Source organism: Cervus elaphus, chromosome X (assembly GCF_910594005.1).
Source record: "Cervus elaphus chromosome X, mCerEla1.1, whole genome shotgun sequence".
Classification (NCBI taxonomy): Eukaryota; Metazoa; Chordata; class Mammalia; order Artiodactyla; family Cervidae; genus Cervus; species Cervus elaphus.
The window spans coordinates 62,679,814-62,703,751 of NC_057848.1; the positions used below are offsets into that span (position 1 = coordinate 62,679,814).

General features: G+C 44.2%; 1 protein-coding gene across 5 annotated transcripts in view; it reads right to left on the bottom strand.

The window, feature by feature from the left end:
* The window catches only part of ATP11C (ATPase phospholipid transporting 11C), a 168,011-nt gene extending 153,555 nt beyond the window's left edge, over positions 1 to 14,456 (bottom strand). For 3 of the 5 annotated variants that reach the window (XM_043895981.1, XM_043895976.1, XM_043895980.1), the window contains exon 1: positions 13,555 to 14,072. In XM_043895981.1, coding sequence (XP_043751916.1) covers positions 13,555 to 13,581 — 27 coding nt within the window. In that variant the 5' untranslated portion in view covers positions 13,582 to 14,072. The other 2 variants (XM_043895977.1, XM_043895978.1) reach the window with 2 other exon arrangements.
* Between the last annotated feature and the right edge of the window lie 9,482 nt (positions 14,457 to 23,938).

A 23,938-nucleotide genomic window follows, 5' to 3' on the forward strand; every position in this document is an offset into this window, starting at 1 on the left:
GCTATTATGCTAAGTGAAATAAATAAGAAAATTATGTAGGACTCCATTTATATGAGGTCACAATAAGAAAAATATGGTATGACGTCATTTATATGAGATATCTAAAATAGTCAAATTCCTAAAAACAGAAAGTACAGTGGTGGTTACTAGGGGCTGGGGGGAATAAGGAATGGGAAATGAGGTGTTGCTGTTTAATGGGTATAGAGTTTCAGCTGTGTAAGATGAAAAAGTTCTGGAGATCTGTTGAACAACAATGTGAATATACTCAACACTACTGAACTATGAAAAAAGAAAGTGAAAGTCACTCAGTTGTGTCAGACTCTTTGCGACCCCATGGAGTCCATGGAATTTTCCAGGTCAAAATACTAGAGTGGGTAGCCTTTCCCTTCTCCAGGGGATCTTCCCAACCCAGGGATTGAACCTAGGTCTCCCACACTGCAGGCAGATTCTTTACCAGCTGAGCCACAAGGGAAGCCCAACTGAACTATACACTTTAAAAAGTTTAGGATAAATTTTATCTATGTCTTTTAACAGAATTTTTAATAATAATAAATACAGAAGAGCTGTGGAAATGTTTGGCAGTTCCTCCAAATGTTAAACATAGAATTAAATATTTAACCCGGCAATTCCAAATCTAGGTACACAGCCAACAGAAATGAAAATGTGTCCACACAAAAACATATACAAAAATGTCCAAAGCAGAATTATTATTCATAATAGTAAAAAAATATAAACAATCCAAATGCCCATTAGCTAACAAATGGATAAACAAATGTGGTATATCCATTCAGTGGAATATTATTGAGTCAGAAAAAGGAATAAACTACTGATACATGCTACAATACAAATAAACCTTGAAAACATGCTAAATGAAATAAGTCAATCACCTAATACTGGTCAGGTCTTTATCTAGAGAGTACTGGAAAGTCTCTGAAGGCTTTCAAATACACATCTGTGAAAGATCCCTTTGATGCTGTGTGGAAGGTGGATTGGAGAGTGCAGTAGTAGATGAGATCATCTATTGCAATGATCCAGATAACTGATAGTGGTAGCTTGGACTTGGATGGTGGTAGGGATGGCAAAGTAGAGAAGTGGATGGATTTGAGAACTCTTTCTGAATTAGAACCTATTGGATTTGCTGAGAACAGATGTAGGTGATAAAGGGAAAGACGTTAATAAGGATGATTGCTAGGGTTCTAGCTTGAGCTACTAGGTAGAAGATGGTGCCATCTGTTGAAAGAGGGAAGATTGAAGGAGGAACAAATGTGAAAGAGAAGAGATGCTAATGACTTGGACTATAGTGGCAGTCATGGTGATAAAGCACAAGTAGCATCAACAGCCTGTGGTGATGAACTATGTGGGAATAAGACGCAATTCATGTTCTGGTAAGGTACAATGAAGGTCAGAAAAATGCCCTGGAGAAGGAAATGGCAACCCACTCCAGTATTCCTGCCTGGGAAAATCCCATGGACAGAGGAGCCTGGCGGGCTACAGTCCATGGAGTCACAGAAGAGTTGGACACGACTTAGTGACTAAACAACAACAAAGGTACAATGAAGGTCAGCTCTGAATGTCTATTAAGAACTATGTTGGGACTTCCCTGGTGGTCCAGTGGCTGACACTCCAAGTTCCCAATGCAGGGGGCCCAGGTTTCATCCCTGATCAGGGAACTAGAGCCCACATACTGCAACTACGGCCTGGTGCAGCTAAATTAAAAAAAAAAAAAAGAGCTATGCTGTTTAATGACAGTGAATCAGAAGTGTTACTATAAGGAAGGTGCTCCTGGACAAATGCTGGATCCCCAGCTTTTTTAAATGACCAATGTACTCAAGATAATAAACTACCATATTGTCCCCATGTAGTAAAAGTTTCTGGAAGTGTGCACTTATTATGTAAGCAGGAAAACCAAATAACCAGTCATATAATGTTATTATGAAGCAGGGTCATGAAATACTACCCCAAATGCTTTTTCCATCCCAGTTCCTGTATCAAATCAGAATATTGAGGACCACCATCATTGGAAGAATGGATTTCAGAAAAGAGTGTCTCCTGGCACTGCTCCCAAGGGAGTTGGTGCACTGGTCTGAATGCCGGCAGCATTTCCTGTGTGTACCTTCAGGAGGATAGCACTGATTACCTGCTGCCTGGGGAGGTTGCTCTTATGCGTGGTCTTCTGTCTCTAATAGACTGCAACCTACTGGAGAGCAAGGCTGTGCCTTACATACCTCTACAGTAGGGCACGGGTGTTCAAAGGAAGCTTTTGATTCATATGGATGTTTTCAGAAAAGAAGCCAAAGTAAATTGTGCACTACATTACAGATCCCTTAATCTATATTACTGCAAGCTACATTAATTGTGAAGCTTCAAGAACATCCCCACTGCTTACACAACAGGTGTAACTTACATAATCTGCTGTACCCAGCTGTTACTTATTTGTGACAGCTCCCTCCTGGCTCCTGCTCCCCGTTGAGCTGCAGGATTACTGCATCTTCCAGTATGATTTCCTGATTTATTCTTTGCCCCAAATCATAACAGAATTATTAATTTTCCTTTTAGATAACAGGTTAAAAAAAAAAAGATTGAAACTAAGAATAACCAGAGATATCACTGAGGTTTTCCATGATCACAGAACTCAAAAATTCTGAAGTACTACTTATAAACATTTCCATAAAATTCATTCATTAGCCCAAGAATTTAGTCTTCCTTTTGGCAGCCTTTCCTATATAATTATCCTTCACCAAATACTCTTCACTATGCCTGCTCTTTGGACCTGTGTTACCCAAAAGGATTTTTAAAATTGGCTGCCTATGAGCTAACAGCTAACCATCACAGAATGGGATGAAGTAATGATGCTAATGAGTGTTGGCTGGGACTATGGGTAAATGGATGGAACATGGAGGAGTTGCGGCAGTGACAAAAGTCAGAAAAACTGAAAATCCACGAATTTAGTGATGCTCCAGAGAGGAAACCAGCAAGTGTTGACGCTAAACTGGCAGAAACATCAATACTTCCTGGCTCCCCCACTGGGTGCATCAATTTATCACCGGCAGGCTGCTCTTCTGCTGCGACAGTGAATGCATTCAACGATCTGCAAAGCAATGACCTATCATCCAGGAGCACGATGTGTACAGCAATGAGAACAAGGTGGTGATTGCTGGGAGTTTCAGACAGACTCAGTTCTGCTGCTTGATTAGCTTAATGACAAAGGGTCAGTCATTTCCCTTCTCTGAAAAATACCAGGATTTCCTAACAGTGAAAAAGTTAACAGAGCAGGTCTGACTGCTATTCTTAAAAGTGTCTGCTTACAAGGTTGGTATAGACACAGCTGGTGTCTGGGGAATTGGACTTGGGGAAGGTTCCCACCAACCTAAGTGGTAAGAATAGCTCACTGTGCCTCAACTATTGGCACAACGTTATGGTTTATGCTAAATACCTGTTTTCCCTCTGGGAGTCTGAAATTCTGCATGTACCAGGCAGAGGGTGTGTGTCTATGTGACCAGCTCCCAGTAAAAACTCTGGGCACTGAGTCTCTAAGAAGCTCCCTTTGGAGACAACACATTGCTGGAGGAATTAAGCACAACCTGTGTGACTCCACTGGGAGAGGACTGTTGGGAGTTGTGCCTGGGTTCCTGCAGACGTGGCCTCTTGAGCCTTTTCCCTTTGCTGACTTTGCTTTGGAGCCTTTCTCTGTAATAAATCAGAGCTGTGAGGACAACTATATGCTGAGTCTTCTGAGTTTGGCCAGTAAGCCATTGAACTTGGGTGTGGTTCTGGGGACCTCTGGCACAATTGGTATGTGCTGAATAGCCTACCGAACTTCAACAATTATGCCAAGTAGGTGTGATGTTCATTCTATAGGTGAAGAAAGGAGACTTCAGAAACAGGAACAGAGTGTACACAGAAAATAAACATTTCAGTGTTTATCCAATATATGTGTGAAAGTCGCTCAGTCGTGTCTGACTCTTTGCGACCCCATGTACTATACAGCCCATGGAATTCTCCAGGCCAGAATACTGGAGTGGGTAGCCATCCCTTCTCCAGGTTATTGAATATGGATGTTCTCCAATTTTTGTGAACTGAGGAACTACCTGGAGTGCCTGCTAAAAATGCAGTTTTCTGGCACCTATCACCTGAGACTTGGATTCAGTAGGTTTGAGGCTCAAGAGTTTCTATTTCTAATAAGCTTCCCAGATGATTCTTCTGCAGGTAGTCTAAAGACCACACTTCAGGAACACTTTGATGTACAGGAACTACAGTACCCGATTCCCAAGCTAGGATGTAAATGGCAAAACCAGGACTTACACTAACCCTTTTAAACAAGGTTCAGGCTCTTTTCTCAACAAAACTGCTTCCCTCAAACTCCACAATTCCTCTGGTTGCTCTGCCTTCTCACTGCAGGTATCCACCCAGCACCAAATACCAAGTGGAATCCTGAATCCAAATAATGCTCTTGGGGGGAGTGAATTCTGCAGCTTTGGTTTTCAAAAAGATTTGATGCGCTGGTGGCAACAGAAAATATAAGCTTATGCATGGGATTTAACAAAAAGAACATGAATTTGCTTATAATTTTAGAAGTTGAGAACAGGATATGGGTTATAGTTTTCTGTGACTGGCCAACAAAGGGGAAGGCACTAAAGATAATCTTTTTTGCTGATCGAGAAACTAGCGTCAAGTAAATGCTAAACCTTTTCCTTACTTTTTAAGTGGGTAGGAAAGTATAGTTTTTTTTTTCTCATTTAGAATAAATATAGTGTAGTATTTTGTAACTGAAAGGATGTTATTTTTAGTGCCATGCACTCATTGGTAGCCCAGTCTGAAACGCATAAGCTTCTCAGTAGCTGGTCATTTTTCAACTTCTATTACTGAATCAGACTATGCTATCAATTCAGAAAGTATTTATTGAGCATCTACTGTTTACTTGATGCTATGCTAAAGGCATAATCATTATCAAGAAAACTGCTGATTTTTTCAATATCTACATGAAAAAGAGACTAGAAAAATATAGCCACACTACTTTATGACAACATATAATGGAGGAGTCTAAAAAAATACACGGTATCTGCTTGAACAGGGTAGTCTTCACCAATCCTCCCACATTCTATTAAATATAGGGCCAAAAATTGATGACAATCTGTATTTCACAAATACATATTAACCTCCCGAATCTGGATATCCACAGTCCAATATTATCTATAAACCTCAAATAATCAGTAAGTCAGCCAAACCAGCAATCCCTCCACACACCACAGTAAGTGTGGGGCTGCCTGCCAATGTACTGGCACAGGGCACCCCACGCCCCTATCTGCAGTGTTGAGTACTCATTCATCACTAAACTGCAGTAGTGTTAACATATGCTGCAGTCATGCTAATGTTTGTTTTACAGTCACCACTGACCTACCCTTATCCCAGGCCAGGAAGGTTAGTGTTAAGTGAATGGAAACAAACTTGAAAATAGCACCTACTTCACTTATGGAAGCCTAGAACCTCACTCTGCCCAACCAGAAAATTCCTTCCAATCTGAAGAATTCCAGATGCAAAAGATTATTCCATATAAAGCACTACAGATATACAGGAAACTCCACCACCTTGAGGGGGAAAAAAAGTGTTTTTCATTTTTGTCCCATGATCCCACCTCTTTGGGAGAACTTATCAACCATGTTAGACAAGCAGTCAACCTTAATGATTTTTCCCTATCACTCAACAAACCAGTATTTGAATTCACTCATGGGCTAGTTCTCTGCACATCATCCAGAGGCAGGGATGTTAGTTATGGTTCTCCAGGGGCCACTGGTAGCTCAGCTGGTAAAGAATCCACCTGCAATGCAGGAGACCCCGGCTGGATTTCTGGGTTGGGAAGATCCTCTGGAGGAGGGCATGGCAACCCACTCCAGTATTCTTGCCTAGAGAATCTCCAGGGAAAGAACAGCCTGGGCTACAGTCCATGGGGTCACAAAGAATCAGACATGACTGAGTGACTAAGCACAGCACAGGGGCCACTGGCTATACTTTACCTTTCGAACCCACTGCACAGTCGCTGGTCAACTGGCAGCCTACGTGAGGAAACAAGCTCACCTGGACAGTTGTACCAATGTGAAATTGGCCAGCTTTACCTGCTCAAATCTCACTTCTGCTAAAAGCTCATTAAGAGCACTGGAAACTACCTAATTTATAGGCACTCAGTATCACCCACTAAAGGGCTGAATTATGCACAATAATCATAAACAGAAGGAGCAAACAGTAAACCCTTATAGAAGGTGTTCAGAAGACATTCCGAGTTTTATGTTGCTGAATCAGTCAAACCCAGATCAGGATTTAAAAAAAAGACAAAACTTGTTTTCAGGTTATTTAATATTTACTTCAAGTAGTAGTGATTCATTCCTAAATAGGTGTCCCACTTTACAGAGAATCAGACTAACATCTATTTGCAAAAGAGCCCTTTGCCATGTCTAGGTCATACTGAAGGTGTCAAATGCAACAAATTCCTTTTTATCTGAAATCCAAACAACCAGAAAATAATCTAAATTGTTCACTCTATTTCTGGTAGAAAGACAAACAAGTAAGTATATAACAGTAACTTATTCACAAAAAAGCAAGTTGCATGGTTTGTCACAAATGTGTTACAGAGCAGTCACCACGTCCTCTAAATCTACAGCCATGTACATAATGACTATTAACGCTCATGAAGACAGGGAGTTTGTCTTGCTCACCAATGTGTCCCAGGGCCTACTATAGTGCCCAGAACATAACAGATGTTCAGTGAGTATTTGTTGAATGAAATAATGCTCTGCAAGATCATAAAATGGTGTAATCATCTAAGAGATTACACTATGGTCAGTATAGCTTTGTCATTAGATATATTTATTCTAATAGTTTAAAAATTGGTAATCAGTACACACCTATGTTTAGGTTCTGATCACAGTTCCAATATGGAGGGGTGTCCCCACATCAACAAGCAATTCTCAGACATCACCTGAGTGTCCCATAATTCAACTTATTTCTGACCAGAGGTAGCATCAGATACCCCAGGTTAGGCGCTCAGTCCTGCAAGACTCCCCCAGCCAGCCACTTCATACATCAGCAGCAGGTCCAGGTTATCAGCTGTGTTTCTGACCAACTGGCTACAAACTGGGCTTCCCAACAACCTCCACCTTGGGTTTCAGACACCAGCCTCAAGTCCAGGTTGTTGCCAGAACTTCTGAGTGACTGGCTATAAATCAGAGGTTCCCACAATCTCCATCTTTGGTTTCATTAATTTGCTAGAGTGGCTTACAGAACTCAGAGAAACATTTTACTTCCTAGATCACTGGATTATTATACAAGGATCAGCCAAATGGAGGAGATGCATAGGACAAGGAATGGGGAAAGGGCACAGAGCTTCTGTGCTCTCTCTAGGAGCATGGCCCGCTCTTCGAAAATCTCCAACTTGGAAGCTTCATACAGGCTTCATTAACAGGCATGACTGACTAACCTATTGGTCACTGGTGATTGAACTCAATCACCAAGCCCTCTCCAATCCCCAGAAATCAGGGGTGTGGAACTCAAAGTCCCAACCCTCTAATCAAAGGGTTGGTTTCCCTGGTGACCAGCCGCCAACCAGAGATGCTTTCCCAATTCACCTCATTAACATTATAAAAAACACCTTTATTGCTCTCAAAGTCGGAAATGCTAAGGGTTTTAGGAGCTCTGGGCCAGAAACAGGGACAAAGACCAAATACACATATATTTGTTATTATACATCACAGTATTGTTAGAGGAAGCACACTGATTGAAACCTTCTACCTGGCCAGGCACTATAGTAACTATTTGCATAAGTTGTTTTACGACAGGAGGTCCTGGAAAGGAACACGGAACTAATAAGCCTCCACCAACTGGAAGAGTTCGGGAAAGGTCAAAAGGAGACACCACATGTCCGACCACCTCCCAGAATCCTTCTCTTTGGCATCTGTCTTGGCTGAACAAGGTGTGCACCACCAGGAAGGACTCTGAGTCAGAATGATTGGCTAAAGACAACCCAGAAGCTAATCCCATCACCATAAAACCCGAGACTGCGAGCCATGTGGCAGAGCTGTTCTCTTGGGTTCCCTGACCCTACTGCTCTCTGCCCGGGTGCCCTTTCCCAGTAAAATCTCTTGCTTTGTCAGCACATGTGTCTCCTTGGATAATTCATTTCCGAGTGTTAGACAAGAGCCCAGTTTCGGGCCCTGGAAGGGGTCTCCCTTCCTGCAACAGTATCACACCCAATTAACTAGAACTCCTCATTTTTAACCATTTTTCATAAGGAAGAATTTACTATAAATGTCACTCTCTATGAGCAGAAGCTATTATTTATGTGAAACATAAAAATTTTTCATTCAAATATTTATCAAACACCTACTATGCACCAGGCACTGTGCCAACTGTCCCTACCCCCAGCAGCTTTCAACGACTACGGCAGCCTTTTTCAACTGGAATTCCTCATCTACAGATGCATGCACAGGAGATAAGTATAACATAAAATGGATTCTCTAGGGCATTAGGAGTTGATTCTCTCCCAGTGGAGAAAGACTAATGTAAAGTGCCACAGAAATTAAAAGGAAATGACAGGGGCTTCCCTGGTCCAGTGGTTAAAACTGCGGTTCCACTGTAGGAAGTGCGGATTTGCTCCCTGCTGGGGAAAGTTCTTTATGCCAGGAAAAGGAACCCCGCCCCCAAAGAAATTACAATATAATAAAAGGTTGCTTTTAATAGGGACAAATTGGGACTTCCTGGGTGGTCCTGTGGCTGGGACTTTAAGCTCCCAAAGCAGGGCGCCCGGGTTTGATCTCTAGCCTGGGAACTGGATCCCATGTGCCACAACTGATGCCCAGTGCAGCCAAAATAAATAAATAAATAAATTTTTAAAAAATCCAGCCATGTATGAACTACCTGGTAGGAGCAAAGATGAACAGGCCATTTGTAATGTTGGTGTAAATGCAAAAATATTGCACTACATACATTCAGTTAAATTTCTAAACATAATAAGACTCATCAATATTTTCCATGCTCAGCAATGTCAGGGCAAGGATTTCAGTGAAGTGAAACAAGAAAAAAAAGTATAATTACTCTGATAACATTAATTCAAAGAGAAAACAAAAAACCTTGCTCCAAAAAGACCCCCAAATTACCTGAATTTTATTCATTGTCTCCATATATTACTTCACTAAATTGGTCTTGCCTTGGACTTGAGGCAGCAGACAGATAGGCCCCAAGCTGAGCAGCTGGAGTTTGTCCCCTGTGGACAGATACTCCAAAACAAAGATAACAGCCAAGAGCAGAGGAGCTGCCCAGATAAGAGATAAAGAGGCCACACATTCCTCATTCTCGAGGTCAAGGAGGCCTTCCCGACTACACAGGCGCAGAAAGCCTCCTCGGATGTCAAAAGGGAAGGGATGCAGCCCACAGTAGGCAATGTCAACCTACCCAGAGGCCTCTTCACTAGACTCCATCTTGGCTAAGAGAAGTGGGTGCACACATGGGAAGATCCTGAGAGAAACCAAACTGCAAACTCAGAGCCAGGCAGAGCAAGATTATGAGGCAAAGGAAACCCGGAATAAATACCCCATTCAAACTACCACGAGGGCACAACTCTCTCTGAGCCCACCCATGTATGTCTATCCACACGTACACTTTTTCCTCCTAAGAAACACTTTACTTATTTCACTACTTTCCATCTCTTTGTGGCAATTCATTTCTACAAAGCCAAAGGGCCAGGGTCTTGTCACAGGCCACTGGCCCTGGTGGTCTAGTGGCCAGGATTCAGTGCTCTCATTGTTGCCACCTGCCTTCAATCTCTGGCCCAGAATGGAAATCCTGCTTCAAGCCACTGCAGACAAAGGCCACCAGAGATCAGACTCAAAGGAATACATTAGCTACCTATTTCATTATTTTGAATATTTTTTTATCTTACTTTGAATTTTCCTTAAAATACCTTATGCAGTCAACTTCGTTCCAGTTCTGGGTGTCTTCAACAGATACAACATTTTCTCTGTGATGATTTTATTATATGCTGCATGCTTTATGGAGCCAAAACAGTTTGAGAGCTACTAGAATCAGAGAGAGAAGTTTTTTTCCCAGTATTTCAACTCGAAACTTAAGCGTTTATATGTCAATGATCTAGAAATTCACACCTGTTTAATATCACTCTCTGACAGGCTAGTTAAATAACATCCACCTGGCCAAGTCCCCTGAACTACTTTATCAAGTAATGTCTTGTTTTGAATTGTTAGCATGAAATAAGTGAATAAGCCAAATGGGGGGAATTCTTGTTTAGATTCTCATTAAACCTTTCAACTCATGTGAAAATGCTAGTGTAATCACTAGGAATGTCACTGAAGAGTAAAAGAATAAAAGTCCCTGATGCTTAAGTCTCAATTAGTCCAGACTTCCAATTAAACATTCTTTTAAAGGAAAGTAATTGTACAGAGAAAGCTACCATTATTTATTGTAGTTATGGAGACTGGAGATGTTGAGTGGGAACAGGCTATATAGTTTTTATTATACTCTCAGACATTCAACTCTTAAATCTTTTAAGACATTCCCTACATACCTAAATCCGAAAATCCTACACCAAATCCACCAATTTCTTTCTACAACAAAATTGTCAGAAGGAAAGTCATAATTCATCAGAAAGGAAATAAGACAATTTTTTAATGGCAAAGACATCAAGGCCATGTCTTTAAAAAATACAATGAATCACTATTTCTTTTAGCTCAAGCTAAAGAACTTTCTCTTTCAAAACTGGAGAACCTGGGCCTGGAGAAATAAATGGTATTTTTAAAATGATTCGGCAAACACTACTGAGCTATCAAAGATGATACTACTTACCATGTTAGGTTTAAAATTTAAGTGAAAGTCACTCAGTTGTGTCTGTCTTTGCAACCCCATCAACTACACAGTCCATGGAATTCTCCAGGCCAGAATACTGGGTAGCCTTTCCCTCCTCCAGGGAATCTTCCCAACCCAGGGATTGAACCCAGGTCTCCTGCACTGCAGGCCGATTCTTTACCAGCTGAGCCGCCAGGGAAGCCCTTAAAATGTAAAGCCCTGTCCTAACATGTAGTATCTAGTTTTCAGTGACCAAGAACTACAATCAGCATCACTGGAATTTATATCACATTCAAAGTCAATTTCAGATGTACACAGGTACACAAAAAAGCACTTAATTTTGAAAGGAATTCATAGCCCCATCTCCAAAATATAAAAAAAGCACACAACTTAGACTACATCTATATTGCTGTGCAAGGCAAAGATCAACTGAAATCTTTCGTTGTATCCCTCTAGTGATGTAAATGGGAGTGCCACTCAGTCTCTACCAAGGAAAAGACGAGGACAGCATTTTGCTTGCTGACTAGGGGAGCTAAAAACTGCCCCCCCCCCAATTATTTCTGAAGTCATTCTTTAGCAGTAAGTGTTTGATAGTATATTTCACATTCTGTCCAAGGGTTTGCAGATTAATTCCTTGCCCTAGGCCTAAGGCTCAGACACAACTCCTGAGAAGCTTTCAGTTCACTGCACTGGTAGAAATTCTGGAGACTTAACCAGAGTCATGGTTGTGCAGGAAAATGTAAGCAGTCAGGTATTCCAGCCGAAACAATGAGGTCAAAGCTCCTTTCAGCGTGAGCATATTCTCCGCAGAGATCTTGGATGGGGATGTAAAGTACTAGCCTCAAAACCTGCAGGCTGGCACCTCAACAACTGCTGCAAATTCTACTGCATGCCCTGCCTTCCCCGGCCAGCACTGATTCCTTAATAGACTCAAACAACGCAGACCACTCTGAGCAAAAGAAAGATGAAGGGGACTTCTAGACTGATACTTTCAGACTGGTTGTTTGGTTTCAAATGTTCAAATCCTTAAAAGGGGGGGGGGGGCAGGGAATGTCATCATCTCAATGTTGAGCTAAGGAATGTATTACAAACCACAGTCCAGTTGTTTTCCAGTATAAGAATGCCATGTGAAAAGATTATCCTCTTCCCAAATATTACAATTAGTCCTCTTTGTCACCTTTCCTTTCCTAACACCCCCAAACAACACTCAGGATCACAAGAATCTACATGAAACAGAACTATGAAGCACAATGCTCTTTTACCTTCTCAGGCTAAATGTGAGAAACCAATTTTAGTCACTTGCTTTAGCAAAGCATACAGTACAAGCCAATCCCTACGGATTTCAAAATCCTGATATGCACAACCTCTATTGCTGTGCCACAGGTAAACCTGCTCCAATTTCATAAGACATGCTTCTGGTGAGGTAAACCTTTAGAAAAACATTAACAGCACTCTTGTGATAATAATAGCCTAGAAGGGGACGTACAATTACTTAGTTTAGCCAGGGTACATTTGTGAAAGTTTCAAATGCAGAAAAAATAACGAGAGCAAATTCATCCGACGCGTGAAAAATCCTAGCAGTGCTTCGATTACGAATAATCGCAGGAAAACAGCCAAACCGACAAGTTCTTAAACAGACCTTGTAAGGGGGGTTGGTAGGCGCGCGCAGCACTCAACCATTTCTCCTAAGGCCAGAAAAATCCACATTTACTGACGAATCCTTCCTTTCACATTACTGGCAGAAATAAAATCCTATTCCCGCCACCTCATCTTGCAATTAAGGAAGTTGCTACTAATAGCAGCATAGAAGTAGATGGTCCCGGTTTCACTCCATTCTTCACGTACCCTCTAGGAGTGAACAGGTTACTCAAGAAAAAGTCAGTAATCGGTTTTCCGGATGCCAAACTCCCTCGGCAACAAAATTCCCTTTTCTGGGGATCGGGGACGGGGGTCGACGCAGACGGAGGAGTCCAGCCGCAGCTCGCCTCCTCCCCCGGGTCAAGGTCTGGGGCGTTCGGGGCTCGGCGAGGCTTCGGCCCCGGCGCTAGCTTGGCAGCGGCGGGGCCGCCTCCTCGCGTCTCCACCTCGACTCAGCCCACCCCGATGATCGCCCTCGCTTTTCATTAAACCCTCAAGGTGAAAGGCTCAGTCTGGGTCTCCAAAGTTTGCTCGGCCTCGGGTGAGCAGCCGGCCGAGCCCCGGGCCAGGCTGATCTCGGCCCCAGCCTCCCACCCCTCAGCCCCCAGGGCTTTTTTGGACCACGGTGACAGGTCCAGGTTTACCTCCATGTGCTCGTGGCAGAGGAAACAAAAGAAAGCAACCTCCCTGATAATAAAACGCCATCTTCGAGTAACTGGCACACCGAGGGACCCCTGGGTCGGTCCCCCCCGGGGGTCCCCCACCATCCAGCTCGGAGGGCGCCCCCCCCCCCGCCCCGCCGTCCAAGACAGAGTTTGTAAGGAACAGCCCAGGGCAGCTGCGGATAAATGGGCCGGGGTCGGGGTGGGGTGGCGGGGTGCTCCGAGAGCCCTACCTGACCGCCCCACCCCGACCGCCCCGGGCAGCGTCGTTTCAGTGAAAATGTAAGAGCGGGCGCTGCTGGTGTCTCCCAGAGACGCAGTCCTCCCCTCAGGAAACTGTTCAGGGGGACCGGGCGAAGGGGCTGGCGAGCAAGCGAACCGGCACGCGGGGAGCCGCAGCGAGTGTACTTACAAAACGATTAAAGCTCCGGCGGAACATCGCGTCGAAGGCTGCCGGGCGCCGAGCTGGACTCTACCGGGCTGTCTGAGAAGGTGCCGTCCACACGACACACTGCGGCGTGGGCCGCCGGCGCGAAACGGTCGGCGAGGCTCGCGGCCCCGCCAACCGCCGGCCCTCCGAACTCCCCCCGCCCCCCGCGCCCCCCCCTCACGCCCCGCCCCGCCCCGCCCCGGGGGCGGTGGCCCCGCCGCTCCCGCAGCAGCCCGCGGAGATAGCGAGCCGAACGCGCGGGGGAGGGATGGCGGAGGAGCGCTAAGCTCCTCCTGCGGGAGGGGGGCGCCCAGAGCTCTCGACCGGCGCCGGGCTCGGCACCCCGCCGTCTGCACTCTTCCCTGCCGCGGAGCCACCGCCCGCTTCTCCGCGGGCAGCCCGCGTGCGCCCGCCCCGCTCGCGGCCACGGGGGACCCTCCCGAGGCGCCCCGCGCCTCACCTCGCCTCAGCCCGACACTACTCCCCTGGCTCGTGCGGGAGCCGCAGCCTACCCTGCCCCGGCCCTAATTCGGCCGCCGCTCCGCTTCGCTCACAGCCCCTCCTCGGTCCGCGGCAGCCGCGCCGGCCGTCCCGCACTCGGGCCGGGGAGCCACGGTGCAGCCTGCCAGCCCGCCCCGAACCCGCCAGGCAGCCGGGCTCCCCGCTTCGCGCGGGGCGGAGCCGGGCTTTGCGTGAGGAGCCGGGACCGGCGGGGCGCTGTGGAGACCCCAGCGCGGGCGGGGCGGGGCGCGGGCGGGGGGACTAGTTATAAGAGCCCCCCTCCTAGGGTGCCGAGGCGCGGGTCTCCCCACTACCCTCGCTTCGCTCAGCTCCCACCTACGCGCCTTTCCCTTCTCAGGTTTTTTCTCTTGTCCTGTCTCCCCACCTAAACCATCTCACTTCCACTTTCTCTCTGAGGTTGTAAAGTCAGGCTTTGTGTCGCTGCTGCTGCGCAGCGGGGCGGGATTTCCCTGCCACCCCCACCCCCCCTCCCGCCTCTACCGCAAGCCCCTCCCTCGCGCCCCCGCCCCTCGCTTCTCGCAGAGCAGCCTGGGAGTTGTAGTCCCGCCGTGCCCCCGATTCCGCCTAGTACCGCGGGCTGGGAGCTCCCCCACTCGCCGGCTCTGGGTTTGCCCAGAGGGTTGAAGGAGGAAGCGGCTGAGACCTCAGGGCTGAACCGCGGTTCTCGGCTCGGACTGGAAGTGAAGGCCACTAGCGCTCTTAGATTCCCCGCGGTGAGAAACGTGAAAAGGATCTGTGAGGCAAAGCCACAAATGCCCGGAACCTTCCCTGGGACGCGAAAAATTGTGCACCAGGAAACGCTCTACCCCCTCGGCTCCTAGTTTAGAATTGGAGTTTGCGAAACTTTAAACATTACATAGGAAAGCCGAAGCTAAAATTGCCATGAGACTGGCCATCCCAATCCCCACGTCGCTCGGTTTGCACCGCCCTTTATAGCGTGCCCCGAGGCTGCTGGAGCAGAATGTAGATTCCTCTGCAAAAGTAAAGAAGAAATTAGTCGAAGGCGATCAGAGGCATTTCCACGAGCCTCTACCGCGCCACCGTCTCCAGCCAGCGAAGCGCTGGGGACAGGGCCAGCTGCACCGCGGGCCTCCCCTGGGGTCGTGAAGGGCCTTTACTGCTGGCCATGAGCACTTCTTTCCCCTCTGGGGTTTAGATTCATTTCAACAGATCTTTCCTGGGCATTTTCTTTGTACTCGGCTGTGTTAGGGGCTGGTTAACGTGACTTCTGAAAAGACCTCCCCAGCGTTGGGGGGAGGGGTGCCCCACTGTAGTAAGGGGCTACCCACCTGTAAAAACAGCAGGTTAGAAAGTCCTGGCTGCTAGACGAGAGATTTCAAGTACTGAGAGCGCCGGCGCACCTCAAAAGGGGTTCTGGCAAGCTTTCTCGAAAGCACTGGAGGTTAAACTGGACCTTGCTATGTGAGAAGGCTTTAGAAGGAGCCCCGTGGGCAAAGTCCAGGGTGGAGGGAGGGGTCGGGGAGGACGTGCCAGATGATCTAAGAAAAAGAACACACTCTCTTGGCAGACGCCCAGGATGTGTGGGCAGGCATGGCCCGGGAAGAACTCTAAAACCCATTAGGATCTTCAGAAGCACCTGGGAAGTCTGCACTTAGTGTGAGCCACTAGTAGCCCGTCCTCATTGCCTTAAGTGCAGGGCACATAAGGTAGGTTCCCAAATGTCCTGGTTGCCTAGAAGTAAACCCGTCCGTTTCCACTTCTTTCTCTATTGTAGTTCCTTGCCTTTACTCACCCTTGAGGCCGCGTCTAATGATTTTTAAGATTTATGTTCAGTTCAGTCGCTCGGTCGTGTCCGACTCTTTGCGTATGTTAGATGTCTATTAATCTGCTGTTGTTTAGTCCCTCAGTCGTGTCTGACTCTTTTGTGACCTTAGCCCACCAGGTTCCTCTGTCCACGGGATTTCCTGGACAAAAATACTGGAGTGGGTTGCCACTTCCTTCTCCAGGAGGTCTTCCGACCCAGGGATCTAACCTGTGTCTCCTGCATTGGCAGGCTTATTCTTTAACACTGAACCACCTGGGAAGCCCAATCGGATATTAGGATATTTTGTTTTACTGGCAAAATGGATCTAAGATTTTGCTCTCTAATATTTCAAAGATTTATTTTCAAATAGAAAAAGTTTTGCTGACTACTTTTGTTGAGAACGACTAACGTAATTTAATTCACTTATTGTTTGTTGAATATTTACTATGTGGCAGGCACTGTTCTAGATACTGACTGGAATTTGTGGGTCGAAGAGGTTGTTGTCAATTGTTCTAGGCCTAAGTCTAGAATCCTTATCAATAAGAGACATAGTTATCAGTAAAATAGGTAATAGAAAATGAATTTAGACATTTGGATATGCAAGTGCTTACTAGTAAATAATAAGTAATATCTTTCCATATGCAATTTGTTAAATAAATTGAAAAAATGTACTTAGCTTATAGATTCAAACAGACCAACTTAAAAAAATTTAGAGAACTGGATATTGGTTTTTGGTGTTCTCTCACACATCATTGTATGAGTATTTTCTCACATACCATTGCCATGTTGTCCAGCTTAAAAGCAAAGCTTTTAGGATCTCCCAAGATATAGAAATATTGTTGGTCGAATTTTCATTTGTTACTGTAATTCCACCGTCTCTCCCTCATCTTCCTAGTTTGTTGCATCACAACAGCTATATTCATGGGTCCAGACTAATTTGCTTGACTATAAAAATGCAATTCCACATAAATCAAATATGCTCAGCAAAACCTGCAATTTATGCAAGGTAATTTCTTTCCATACCCAAATGCAACCTGAATTAGAGTTACTCTCACACACATTCAGATTACTTTGCAAGTTTTTTTTTTAAAGACAAGAAGAAATTATTTTAGTTCTTTTCAGTGCCTCTTCACAGCTTCCAAAGAAAACCCAGGTGTTGTAGGAAGCTGTTGTCAATGGCTATGAAAAGCAGACCATCAGCCAGCATTTTCATTCGGCCAGTTCCATAAACAGAACTGCAAAAACTTAACTTCCTGCTGTCTGAACTGTCAGATCCCATGGTATATAACACCAACTCTCATGGTGCCTCAGCTGACTGCAGCCCAAACCCCAGGCTCCTTGTAGGTAGGAGTTCAGAGGAAGCAGTCTCCTGTCCTTTTTACCATCTTAACTCGACTAGAGCTAATGCATACTGCCTCAGAAACGGAAGGGAAACTGTTCTTCCTTGACCGTTTCAATTCTGCTGCCATATTTCTGTGCAAGCCCCTCGGTCACCTCAACCCCTCAGAAATCTCACCATGACAAATGGGTAGACCGTCCAGTGGGGACCGGAGGCTGTCCAGGCTTGGGAAGGAGGGAAGCAAACTGCTTCTGGGATCAATTGGTTGGTCAGCAATTCGGGGATTCAGCAGGAGGGTGGGGAGGAGGGGGAGGAGTCCCCTCCTCCATCTAATAATAAAAAAAAGGAAAAAAAATTAAAGCTGTTATATGAGCATGCCTATCACTGCCATCAGCAAGTTGAAGAAAATTCCGAGGTCTCTGCTGAGCTTTCAAAAGTACCTCATAAGACTACCTTTTGCCAATTTGAAATTTTGTTCTCCATTACAAAGCTGCCCTTAACATTTCCTTTAAACCAGTTTTACCCATATCTAACTCTTGGCCCTCCCCAGTTCATTCCCCACCCTGCAACCATAGAAATCTTCAGAAGGCAAATCAGATCAAATCACTCCCCTGCTTATGACTTTTCAGTAGCTTCTCATTGCTTTCAGGACAAGGCCCAGATCCTGCCTGGACCTCAGCTACAAGGCTCTGACTTCTCTAACCCCTGTTTTCCTTTCTAGCTCCTGGTGAACCTTCTCTCCCCCTGACACACCAAGCTCCATCCACTCCACTGGCCGCCTTTTATTCCTTGAATTCCCAAAGTTCCTTTTCCCCTGAGAGCCTTTGCACTTGCAACCATCTCCGCAGGAATGCTTTCATAGCCTTTGCAATTTGTCTTTCAGATCTCAGCTTAAATGTCACTTTGTCAGATGAGATCAGGGTTCCCTGTTATAGTGCTCCAAATAGCCCATATTAATTACATTGAGGATACTGTACTGACAAATGAGGTTAGTAATCATGGAGAACAGAAGTCCAAGGGGATTGTGGATGATCTAATATTGTGTGGCTTTTAAGAAAGGGGAAGTAGGTGTATTCTAGGAGTCACGATATCAAAGGCATACACAGTTCTAGAACCAACTGATAAAAGGATAGGGCATTTTATTTTAGTGGAAGGGAAAAGGCAATCACAAGTAGCTACAGTGAATTCACTGGGATATAGTTTGGCCTTCAAGATTCTGAGAAAATTTTTTTTGTAGGCTGAAGGGAAAGCAAATTGGAAAGGATGGTGTTGTAAGAGGTCTAAATATTTATCTTCCATAATAAGGCAATAAGTATTTATCTAAAAATGGAAAGATCAGGAACCATCAGTATAAGGACATTATTTAGAAATATGGAAGTAAATGTTAGAGGAAACAGTTAAGATTATTGAAAGTGGTTGCTTTCCTAGTACAGATCAGAAGTTAGGCAAGATGGAGTAGGGGTCTGCTCTTTTGCTTTAAAAGTCTTACTAATCTATTGAAGTTTTTAACTATGAATATGTATTACCTTAAAAAATAAAATTAACAGGAAGAGTAAATAGCATTTTGAATGGGCAGAAAGGAAGGAGAGCGTTCAAGCCAAGAGAAACAGCAAAGATTTGAAGCAGTAAGTCAAACTCTCTAGGGGAGCAGTGAAAGATAATTGAATAACTGTCATTTATTGAACCCTTGCTGTGTGCCAGGCATTGTGTGAAGCACTTTGTACACATTACCTCATTTATTCTCATTAACCCCATAATGTACCCTTACTATCCTCATTTTATAGATAAAAAAACTGAGAGGTTAGGGAACATGCCCAAAGTCAGAGCTTGACAATTGCAGAGCAAAGAGTCAAACAAGTCCATGTGACTCCACATCCATACCTGTAACCACTACATTTTGAAGGCATAATTGACAAGGTTTCATCACTGATGTAATTTATGGAGCAAAGCAGGGAGGTGAATCCAAAATGACTCTAAAGAATTAAGGCTCAGTGAGTGGAAGAATGATGTTTATTCATTTGTTCATTTCAACAAATATTTATTGACTGTTGATTACATCCAAGCAGTGTGCAGGACCTATAGTAGTGTACCTGAAAGGTGTGATCCCTGCTCTTACAGGGCTCATCATCAATCACACACTGGAAAATCATTCAGAGGGAACATCAGTAGAGAAAATTATGAGTTGTTTTAACTGTGTTGAACTAACAATAGAATGCTCTGATACAAATGTCTAGTATGCATTGAAAATGTGGTTTTAGAGCTTGGTATAAGATGCTTTAAACCTCAAAAGTTTACCCCTGGTTAAGGGAAATCAGAACTGAGGAGAGCTATTTCATTTAATGCTTCAGAAATCCTGCATGAGCTTTAAGAATGCAGTTTCAGTGGTGGTTGGGCTGGAAGCCAGATGGCAGGAGTTTATAGATGTAACCCATTCATTTGCAAAGCTCAATGGTAGAAGAAGGAAAAAAAGATTGTATTGAATACAATTGTTAGGAGGACCGAAAGGATTAAGCATTTCCCATCCCGCCCCCAGCAAACTAAAGGAGACCTAAACATGTTTAAAAACAGGGGAACAGACTTTGTGGACACAGGGTGGGAAGGAGAGGGTGGGACGAATTGAGAGAGTATCATTGAAAATACACATTACTATATTTAAAATTAGATAGCTATATGATGCAAGGAGCTCAAATCTGGTGTTCTGTGACAACCTAGAGAGGTAGGATGGGGTGGGTGGTGGGAGGGAGTCTCCAGAGGGAGGGGGCTACGTAAACCTATGGGTGATTCATGTTGATGTATGGCAGAAAGCAAAACAATATTGTAAAGCAATTCACTTCAGTTCAGTTGCTCAGTCGTGTCCGACTCTTTGTGACCCCATGGACTACAGCATGCCAGGCCTGCCTGTCCGTCACCAACTCCCAGAGTTTGCTCAAACTCATGACCATTGAGTCAGTGATGCCATCCAACCATCTCATCCTCTGTCGTTCCCTTCTCTTCCCACCTTCAGTCTTTCCTAGCATCAGGGTCTTTTGCAGTGAGTCAGCTCTTCGCATCAGGTGGCCAAAGTATTAGAGTTTCAGCTTCAGCATCAGTCCTTCCAATGAATATTCAGGACTGATTTCCCTTAGGGTGGACTGGTTGGATCTCCTTGGAGTCCAAGGGACTCTCAACAGTCTTCTCCAACACCACAGTTCAAAAGCATCAATTCTTTGGCGCTCAGCTTTCTTTATAGTCCAACTCTCGCATCCATACATGACTACTGGAAAAACCATAGCTTTGACTAGATGGACCTTTGTTGGAAAAGTAATGTCTCTGCTTTTTCATATGCTATCTAGGTTGGCCATAACTTTTCTTCCAAGGAGCAAGTGTCTTTGAATTTCATGGCTGCAGTCACCATCTGCAGTGATTTTGGAGCCCCCAAAAGTAAAGTCTGTCACTGTTTCCATTGCTTCCCCATCTATTTGCCATGAAGTGATGGGACCAGATGTCATGATCTTAGTCTTCTGAATGTTGAGTTTTGAACCAACTTTTTCACTCTCCTCTTTCACTTTTATCAAGAGGCTCTTTAGTTTTTGTTTGCTTTCTGCCATAAGGGTGGTATCATCTGCATATCTGAGGTTATTAATATTTCTCCCAGCAATCTTGATTCCAGCTTGTGCTTCATCCAGCCCAGGGTTTCTCATGATGTACTCTTCATATAAGTTAAATAAGCAGGGTGACAATATATAGCCTTGACATACTCCTTTCCCGATTTGTAACCAGTCTGTTATTCCATGTCCAGTTCTAACTGTTGCTTCTTGACCTGCATACAGATTTCTCAGGAGGCAGTCAGGTGGTCTGGTATTCCTATCTCTTTCAGAATTTTCCAGTTTGAAGTGACCACACAGTCAAAGGCTTTCACATAGTCAATAACGCAGAAGTAGATGTTTTTCTGGAACTCTCTTGCTTTTTCAATGATCTGACGGATGTTGGCAATTTGATCTCTGGTTCCTCTGCCTTTTATAAATCGAGCTTGAACATCTGGAAGTTCTCAGTTCATGTACTGTTGAAATCTTTCTTGGAGAATTTTGATCATTACTTTGTTAGCATGTGAGATGAGTGCAATTGTGTGGTAGTTTGAACATTCTTTGGCATTGCCTTTCTTTGGGATTGCAATGAAAACTGATCTTTTCCAGTCCTGTGGCCACTACTAAGTTTTGCAAATTTGCTGGCATATTGAGTGCAGAACTTTCACAGCATCATCTTTCAGGATTTGAAAAAGCTCAACTGGAATTCCATCACCTCCACTAGCTTTGTTTGTAATGGTGCTCCCTAAGGCCCACTGGACTTCACACTTTAGGATGTCTGGCTCTAGGTGAGTGATCACACCATCGTGGTTATTTGGGTCATGAAGATCTTTTTTCTAAAGTTCTTCTGTGTATTCTTGCCCCCTCTCCTTAATGTCTTCTGCTTCTGTTAGGTCCGTACCATTTCTGTCCTTTATTGTGCTCATCCTTGCATGAAAAGTTCCCTTTGTATCTCTAATTTTCTTGAAGAGATCTGTAGTCTTTCCCATTCTATTGTTTTCCTCTCTTTCTTTGCACTGATCACTGAGGAAAACTTACTTCTCTCTCCTTGCTATTCTTTGGAACTCTGCATTCAAATGGGTATATCTTTCCTTTTCGCCTTTGCCGTTTGTTTCTCTTCTTTTCACAGCTATTTCTGAGGCCTCCTCAGACAACCATTTTGCCTTTTTGCATTTCTTTTTCTTGGGGATGGCCTTGATCACCGCTTCCCGTACAATGTCATGAACCTCCGTTCATAGTTCTTCAGGCACTCTATCACATCTAATCCCTTGAGTCTATTTCTCACTTCCACTGTATAATCAAAAGGGATTTGATTTAGGTCATACCTGAATGGTCTAGTGGTTTTCCCTACTTTCTTCAATTTAAGTCTGGATTTGGCAATAAGGAGTTCATGATCTGAGCCACAGTCAGTTTCCGGTCTTGTTTCTGCTGACTATATAGAGCTTCTCCATCTTTGGCTGCAAAGAATATCGTCAATCTGATTTCAGTATTGACCATCTGATGATGTCCATGTATAGAGTCTTCTCTTCTGTTGTTGGAAGAGAGTGTTTGCCATGACCAGTGCATTCTCTTGGCAAAACTCTTAGCCTCTGCCCTGCATCATTCTGTACTCCAAGGCCAAATTTGCTTGTTACTCCTGGTATTTCTTGACTTCCTACTTCTGCATTCCAGTCCCCTATAATGAAAAGGACATCTTATTTGACTGTTAGTTCTAGAAGGTCTTGTAGGTCTTCATAGAACCGTTCAACTTCAGCTTCTTCAGCATTACTAGTCAGGGCATAGACTTGGATTACTGTGATATTGAATGGTTTGCCTTGGAAACGAACAGAGATCATTCTGTCGTTTTTCAGATTGCACCCAAGTAAAGCAATTATCCTCTGAATAAAAATAAATTTAAATTAATAAAATATAAAAGCATAGAGGGGAAAGAGTCTGTAGAAAGAGGAGCTAAAGATTTCAGAAAGAAAAGATGATTGAGGAAGCTGGTTATGAAATGGGGTAAGAGAAGATGGACTGGAGAATGGGGGGCTCTCAGGTGTCTCTTCTAAGACAGGGGAGAAGGCTGAGAGGCAAGAGATCCAGTCAAACAGTTTTAGATGAAGCGGATGGAGAGGAGTGAGCAGTCTGTCTTGTCTAGTTATTGTGAGAAAAGTCAACTGGGGGAGGGAACGGAGCTTCCTAAGGAATCAAATAATAGAATTTGAAACTCAGATCTGAAAGTTAGTAAACTCTTTGGATCCTCAATGGCCCTATTTCAGTCACTTTCTGTTATTTAAAGTAATAGCAGATTGTGCCATCCTTCAGTCTTCCTGATCAACTAATTCAAATTTTATTTCACCCAGGCCAACATTCAGGTACTCGGGCTCAGGCATGATGCCATCAAAATCCATTAGAAATGGCTCTCTTCCCAGCAGTGATAGTGAGGCAAACTTCCCTTAACAATCAAATCCAACCTTGAATTAATTAGTATCTCTGTTGGTGTCTGTTTTATTTTAAGTCATATAGTTCTTAGTGGCTCACTTTCTAGCATTTGTAATTCCATTTGACCCTCTTCCACCAGGATTTAGTCTGCCCTACTTTAAAAAGTATTTGCCCTTATGGTTTCACTTCTTTCTCATCGCCACACATAATACACCAGCATGCACAAAACACAGAAAACACAAGGGCTTCTTGAGGGCAGGGACCATGCCTTATTTATCTCTATGCCTGTTTTCTGGGAAAGAGCATAACACATTGTTGAAACTAAAGGAATGTTGACAAAGGAATGAGTGATTATGGATGTGCTATTGTGGAGAGAGCCCTAAACTGAGATCCAGGAGGAGTCAATTCTGTCTGTTATCTGGAGTTCCTTTGGCTCCAATCACGTACAGTCTCTGGACCTTATTCTCCCTGGGGGAAAATGAGAGGATTGGATGTTCTATTGAGTTACTTCTGAGTTTTATATGTTGTTTTTAAGTAGATAAAATTTCAGGTTTTTCAAGTAACAATATTTAGATTGCTGTTAGGAACTTGTTCTAAGTCCCTGGACAACCCATTGGATTGCCTGTGAATTGGAGTAGATCTGTACCTCAGGCTACAGTGGACAACCAGATGTGTTATTCAAAGTGCTGTCCACTGAGAAGATTTCCCTTCCCTAGTGTCTCTGCAGGGTATCCAATAGTGGGGTTGTAGCATTGC